Consider the following 7,966-nt stretch of genomic DNA (forward strand, 5'->3'; position numbering starts at 1 on the left):
ACATGTGCGCGTCCCCGGCCGTTAGATCGAGCACAAACCAACAGTTCAGATTCATTTTTTCTATTATTTAGTGATTTATTATCCCCAGATTCGGACCCTTCCAATATAACTTCATAAATGGAGCAAAAAAATATGATTTCTAGATTTTAATTCTTCCTGACCACTTGATGTTATTAACTAATATTGAAGTCTTTTATAGAGCAGACATAAAATTTCATTGTTGTTTGAATAATTGAAGGAGCTCAACCTCAAGAGTCTCGTCATCTTGCTTAAATAATTGAAGTAGGACACCAATTCCAGCTAAGCATATATTATCCCTTCATCATCATTCTTAAGTATGTGACTTCTATGTCTTTTTCATCCACATAAGCATATGTTATCAAATCGCTCTCCGTTCCAGCTATAAAAATAGCAACTTTGCTTCTACATTACAATACAAATAAAGACTGTTCCTAACGTAATTATATTTTGTCCCCCACTCCAAGCTAAAAACTTATACCCAGAATGTAAGATCAGAAGATTAAAACCGCATAGGTGAGCAGAAAAAAAGTTCAAACACCTCTCGTTTTGGAGTGTGAATCAAACCCAGGTTTTAATGGAAATTAAGATACTTGTGAATATATACTGTTATTAGGAGTTTATTGTAGGGCTATATTGGTCCATATAATTGTAGTTCTGTTATGTTCTAGGCTTGCTATATATATCATATTCAGTTGTAACAAAATCTTCAAGTGAATGAAAAACAACTTCTTCACATGGTATCAGAGCTCGAGGTGCTCCTGATCACCGAAACACCCAAATTTCCTCTATCCTTCGTCATTTTCTTCTTTCCTTTGTTCTTCCTCAATTGATATACTCGCAGCAATGGTGGAAACTGACGAACCTTTGTCGCAAACACAAGGGAGTCACAATGACAAGGATCAATCCTTGGCAGATCCGCTTTTCCTGTCGACTGTCGATGTACCTGGTGCTAAGCTAGGTTCACATCAATTTAATGGATCGAATTATCTCAGTTGGAGTGCTGGTGTTTACATAGCACTTGGAGCAAAAGAGAAGCTCGGATTTATCGATGGATCGTTTCCAATGCCAGCCAAAGGAACGATCGATCATCAGAGATGGATCAAATGTGATTTCATGGTTCGATGCTGGCTTCTTAACTCCATGACGTCCAATTTCACTGATAGCTTTGTCTATGTGAAATCTGCTAGCCAGATCTGGTCTGATCTGAGGGACAGGTTTGGCCAATCCAACGAACCTTTGCTATTTCAGCTTCAGCGCAGTTTATCCAGCTTTGTTCAAGGTAATCTCTCTGTGGCTGAATATTTTAGCAAGTTACATAAGTTTTGGGATGAAATTGAAGGCCTAGAAGGCATTACTGAATGTGATTGTGCTACCTGTGTCTGTAATCTGTGAAAGGAAGTGATCGATAAGGAGGATCGATCTCGCATGATGCAATTCTTACTTGGATTGAATCCTGGTTTTGAAAGTGTGATGAATCACATTTTGTCTATGGATCCCTGGCCTTCTTTGAACAACGCGTATTATCTAATTCAGCGGGTTGAACGACAGAAACACGTTTCTGGAACTATTGACCTTACTCGTGATTCTAGTGCTTTAGCCGCTTCGAATCCTTCTTTCTCCGCTACTACAGATGATAAAGCTAAGTTCAAAAGGATTAAGGCTGAGGAGAAGGCACGAAAACTCTGCACATTCTGCAATATGACAGGTCATTTGGTGGATCAATGTTTTAAAATTGTAGGATATCCGGAGTGGTTCAAAGGCAAGAAGTCAGTCAAGAATGGTGTTCAATCTGCTGTTAACATGAGTGTCGCTTGTGATAGTCCTTTTGATACTTAGTCTACAAACTGTGAATCAGATTGCATGGCAGCTATGTGCAGTGAAATGATGCGTTTTTTGCAGAACAAAGGTGTAGCTAGAGCTTCTTTTGTTGATTGTTCAGGTATTCCTACATTTGTTGCCTTTTATTCATGTCATCATTCTACATCTGTTGATTGGATCATAGATACTGGTGCTTCGGATCACATGACTTGTGATTCACATCTTCTCACATCTACTCGCACTCTAGTTCATTCTATATGTGTTTTTTACCTGATGGTTCGAGTAGACTAGTGACTGAGGTTGGAAACATCCCGCTCTATGGGGGATTTGTGCTCCGAGATGTCTTACTGGTTTATGAGTTCAGACAGAACGTATTCTCTGTTAGGAAGTTTATAGATGACACAGGGTTACGTGCACAGTTTGATAAGGTCTCTTGTTGTTTTCAGGACCCTGAGAATGGCAAGGTTATACTCACTGGACAGAGAGAAGGCAAACTTTATAAAAATATAGCTTTAGCTCCAGTTGATTCTAAACATCTGACTGATGTTGGAAGTGTAATTCGAGTTCTTTGGTTGATTTTCCTAAGCTTGTACATGCTATACTGGGGCATGCCTCTTGTTCAAAACTTAGTCACATTTATAAAGATAAATTTCCTATATCTGATTGTTTTACTTGTGACATTTGTGTTTTGGCGAAACAACATCGTATTCCTTTTCCCAGGAGTGACTCTGTTGCAGCATGCAAGTTTGATTTATTACACGTGGATCTTTGGGATCCTTATTGCCTGCCTTCCTTGTCTGGTGCCTCCTATTTTCTAACTGTTGTAGATGACTATAGTAGGGCCACTTGGACTCATCTCTTACACAACAAGTCACAGGTCTTCTCAGTTCTCAGTAATTTCATTTTGTATTTTGAGCGCCATTATGATTGTTCAGTCAAGACCTTGCGTAGTGATAATGGTCTTGAGTTTGTGAATCGTTCCCTTGCTGAGTTTCTTGCTTCCAAAGGGATTTTTCATGAGCACTCTGCTCCATACACTCCTAAGCAAAACGGCAGGGTTGAGAGAAAGCATCACCATCTGATTGAGACTGCAAAAGCTTTGCGTTTCTAGGCTAATCTTCCTATTTTTTGGGGGGAGATTGTGTTCTTGCTACCACTCATGTAATCAATCTTATGCCATCATCAGTGCTCAACTGGAAGTCCCCTTATGAGATACTTCATGGCTCTCTTCCGGATTATGATTTCTTGAGGGTTATTGGGTGCCAATGTTTTGCTTTGGCTCTTCGAGGTCCACATGATAAATCTGCACCCAAAGCTAAGGAGTGCATCTTCTTGGGATATCCTTTGGGCCAAAAGGCATACAAGGTCTTTGATTTGGACACTCGTTTTACCTTTGTTACTCGTGAGGTTTCTTTCAATGAGCATGTGTTCCCTTATAAAGTGGCTACTCTTGTTCCTGATTTCTCCTTTAGCACATTACCCTCCATTGATTTTACTTCGACCCTTTTATATCTTCCTAAACACAACCCTTTACTTCCCAAACACAACCATCTACTCCTTAAACACAACCCTCTACATCACCTTTACCTGCCGCTCCCATTTCTCTTGACCCACATTCTTCTCCTGACTCACCTACTTCCGCACCTACTCCTACTTTACATCCTACACCACTACCCGTTGTTCGAACTCGTCGATCTCTTCGACAGACCACTATTCCTACTAAGCTTTGGGACTATGAATGTCCTACTCTCCATTCCTCTACTTCCTCCTCTTTTTTCGCTACTGATCTTGGGGATCTTATCCATTATCCCCCTGAATTTGTAGCTTCGGTGTCCTCTGTTTTATCCATCTGGGAGCCTTCTTCTTATGCTAAGGATAAGAACGACCCTCTATGGGTCGACGCGATGCAGAAGGAGCTTACTGCTCTTGAGGAGAATCATACATGGCAGTTGACTTCGCTTCCTCCTGGTACACAAGCGATTGGCAGTAAATGGGTTTACAAACTTAAATTTTATCTTGATGGTTCGATTGAGCGTTTGAAGGCTCGTCTGGTAGCGAAAGTTTTCAATCAAGTATATGGCAAGGATTACAAGGACACCTTTTCCCCTATAACCAAGTTTAATACTGTCCGGCTATTCCTTGCTCTCGCCACTGCTCGCTGTTGGCCGATCCACCAGCTGGACGTGAATAATGCGTTCCTCCATGGCCATCTTGCTAAGTAAGTTTATATGCTTCCTCCTCAGGGTTACACTGTTGTTGGTTCCAATCAGGTCTGCCGCCTTACTCTCTCTCTTTATGGCAGGAAGCAGGCTTCTCGCTAGTGGAATCTTGAGCTGATCAAACAATTTTCCTCTTTCGATTTTTCTTAGTCATCGTTTGATCACTCTCTATTCACCATGACTACTCCTGGTTTCCTTGTTGCAGCTCTAGTTTATGTCGATGACCTGATTCTAACTGGTGCTGACTCGTCTATGATAGTCTCGGTTAAGGATTCCTTGCACTCAGCTTTTACGATCAAAGACTTGGGCCTTATTCGTTATTTCCTTGGTCTTGAGATTTCCCGCTCTGATCGTGGAGTGTTACTTAATCAGCGTAAGTATATTCTTGATATACTTGACAATACCAACATGCTTCAAACAAAGCCTGTTTTATTCCCATTGCCCAAAGGCTTGAAACTGTCCATTGATGAAAGTGATGTTTTGGACGAACCAGAAGTTTATCGCCGCTTGGTTGGTCGATTACTTTACCTCAACATGTCTCGTCCCGACATTTCCTACATTGTTCAACACTTAAGCCAATTTCTTCGGTCTCCTCGACTCCCACATATGCAAGCTGCTCTTCATGTGGTCAAATAATTGAGGGGTACTCTGGATTTGGGCTTGTTTTATCAGGTGGAGTCTAGTTTGAACTTCACTGCTTTTTGTGACGCTGATTGGGGGACATGTATGTTCTCTGGACAGTCTCTTACTAGCTACTGTGTGCTTTTGGATTCTTCTTTGGTTTCATGGAAGACCAAGAAGCAGAAGACGGTGTCTAAATCCTCTGCCGAGGCGGAGTACCGTGCTATGTCCATGACGGCCAGTGAATTGGTTTGGCTTGACAACCTTATGACCAATTTGTTGTCTCCTGTCTCTCTCTCCTTATTCCTTTGTTTTGTGATAACAAGGTCGCACTTCATATTACTGCCAACCCTGTTTTTCATGAGCGCACTAAGCACTTGAAGCTTGATTGTCACTTCGTCCCTGACAAGTTTGTTGATGGATTTCTTCAGCCTTCACATGTGCGGTCTTCTCTCCAGTTGGCTGACATCCATACAATTGTAATTCTGTTATGTTTTAGGCTTGCTATATATAGCCTATTCAGTTGTAACAGAATCTTCAAGTGAATGAAAAACAACTTCTTCACAATACTGATACACGTTTTTCCTTTCTGAATCAGATAGATTCATATTTGAAAGAGGTTGACAATAAGTTTTTTTCTTCAAATTGACTATTTCTTCCTCTGTTAAAGATGATCCAAAAATGCATGTGATCGAGTAAATAGTTCTATGAGCGAATTAGATCAGATTGAATGGAAAACAGAAAGATTTGTACAAGTTATACCTTTCATTACCCCTTTGTGGACATCATTAGGTATGAATATGTTAGATACCTGTGACTCGATTGGTGAAATGATCTCTCTCCAAAAAGGCATGTTCTTTTAACGACGCACAAAGAACTTTTTTTATTACGAATGAATGAAATTATAGATAAGTTAAAATTATTATTCTTGATACATGCCTTTAGAACAAGGAACACAACAAACAAAGCTTCAAGCTTTAAGACTTTCCATAACCGCAAGCTGCCTCTCCATCAGGTAGCATTACAGAACAAAGTGGACATCAACTCAGTATATATCTACAAAACTCTCTCATTGTGCTTCATTTCTACACCTTATTTATCAAACAACTAACCAACAACAAAATATTCACAATACTCAATCCACTCATACATATATTGATAGCAGTGGGTGTTTTCAGCCTCTAAAACTTGCACGAACTCCCAAGCCTCCGTTTGAGCTTCTGCCCACCAAGCTTCGCAAACGCAGGAGGAAGAAGCTCCTTAAACTTGACCAAAAACGCATCCCATTCTTCCTCATCCATATCTCCCACCTTCACAAAACACGGACTAGACGGGATTTGCTCATCTGCACTCCTATGCCCGTTTGATACGTCCCACCTCGCGCTATCAAATGACTTACCAGATGAGAATTTACTCCCGTTAATGTCCTCTCCATCATCTTCTTCAACACTAGACAGCCTGGTTTTACCTATACTAAACTCCCAACCTACCTCCTCGTACTCTATCTCGAACAGAAACTCATCGCCTCCGTTTTCAGATCTCGGAGACAGCGTCTCCGCCGCAATAGCCCTCCTCGCTTCCAAACACACAACCTCAAGCTCGCTTGGCCCTTCTTCCCCATTCCGAAACTCCCTAGTCATCATCTCCCCGATCTCAGCGAGACAGAGACCATTAAAAACAGCTTCCTTCAGAAAAACACTGCACAGAACCAAAACCCTAAGACAAGCCTCGCGAATCATCGGAAGCTCCTTTCGCAGCATCTTACAGTCCTGAATCGGATCTAGGTTTTTAACATATTCAATCTCGTCCTCTGAAAACGGAATCGAAGCTTGAGGCCAGTGGATCCACTCGAAATACGGATCCTCCAGACTCTCTGGAAGGCAAAGGCCATGGTCGATGGGTATGAGGTCGACTAACCCAAACATATCTTTGGGCTTTCTAACTAGAAGGTTACCGCCATGTCTGTCGGTGTTGAAAATCCTAATGTCCAGTATACCGATTCGATGCACAGCGGAGATGGGGAAGTTTGATGTTCCGTGGTCACTCGCATCGAAATCGTGTGGGATGAATTGTTGCAATGACGCGATTTTGCTGACCTGTTTCTTCTTGCCGGGTCTGTTGACGTTGAAGATGGAGTGCGTCACTTTTACTAAAGCAGTTGCAGGTACGTTCGCGAAGTTACCATTATCGAGAAGATACGCAGCGACTTCTCTGATACCAGTTTCGCCGACGCGAACGGAATGTTTAAGCCCAGGCTGTCCAAGTGACATACCGACAAAGCCCTTGGGGTTATTCGGTGCAAACGGCTCTTCATCTGTAGGTTTGATGACTGCGAGATTCTCTCCATTGATGTTCTTGAAGTAGTAAGCGCCGCCAAGGCCGTTCTTTACAGGTACTGGGTCGACTCCATGGTTGATAGCCTTGATGATATCCTTTACGATTTGTCTAGTGCTATCGAAGAGTTTGGAGTGGGAGAGAATTTCTATAGGACAGCCCATGTCCTGTTGGATCTCTCTCGTGGACGGAGAGAGGCACGGTGTAGATGAGCTTCTATGGATCTGGTTTCTGGTGAGGAGAAGTGATGAGTCAGTTTGAATAGCGCTGAGGTCGTCGTTGAGAATCATGTCCCCGAATGATAATGAGCTTTCTCTTGTTGGGACGTTGAGAACAAGCTGCATCTTGCGTTTTACGGTGTGGGCATTGTCACGGCGGTCAAGCTCTATGCCTAGTAAGCAGCCGGTTTCTGTTTGAACAAAGACACGCCTTCTTTGGCTCCCATGGCGATCCACCATGAGTGTGTTTTTTATAGCGCTGAGAGCCATTTGTGTCTGAATGGGGCTATCAAGCTGGGGAGACATAACGAAACCTCCTTAGGTGTAAAGCTATGTTGCTACATATTTCAGGCTATAACATTAATCAGCAGACAGTCTAACCAAATCACCCTTGCAACTGAAAAAGTCTGGAGGAAAACGGAAACAACCAGTTGCAGAGGTGTGCGCACACCAGGACTACATCGAAAAAGCCATCTGTATGAGGAAATATTATTAACTGACCTGTGAAAGTAACAAGGAATCAGTTCCAATTTGAATAAAGCAACAGCAATAGTCCGATTCAATGGTCAAGCAAATTGAGAGAAGAACGGATACAAATTTCTTAGTATTTCAACTATTTCCAGTCTAAGAGATTAGAAGATGAGAAAAACAGCCATATCCCTCTATCAGAACTTTGATGCAATGAAAAGAGGTCAAAAGGTTGTCAAACAGTACACTCCATCAATTGAAATGTCC

At 41.9% G+C, this 7,966-nt stretch overlaps 1 protein-coding gene across 1 annotated transcript; it reads right to left on the bottom strand.

Moving 5' to 3' along the window:
- Positions 1 to 5,860: 5,860 nt before the first annotated feature.
- On the bottom strand, positions 5,861 to 7,537 carry LOC141249642 (uncharacterized). The gene has a single exon (XM_073669722.1). It carries the CDS (start codon positions 7,535 to 7,537, stop codon positions 5,861 to 5,863), a length of 1,677 nt encoding a protein of 558 aa, XP_073525823.1.
- Between the last annotated feature and the right edge of the window lie 429 nt (positions 7,538 to 7,966).

The sequence above is a fragment of the Phyllobates terribilis genome, unplaced genomic scaffold (assembly GCF_046119375.1).
Source record: "Phyllobates terribilis strain yellow unplaced genomic scaffold, ASM4611937v1 Scaffold_4895__1_contigs__length_56198, whole genome shotgun sequence".
NCBI lineage: Eukaryota > Metazoa > Chordata > Amphibia > Anura > Dendrobatidae > Phyllobates > Phyllobates terribilis.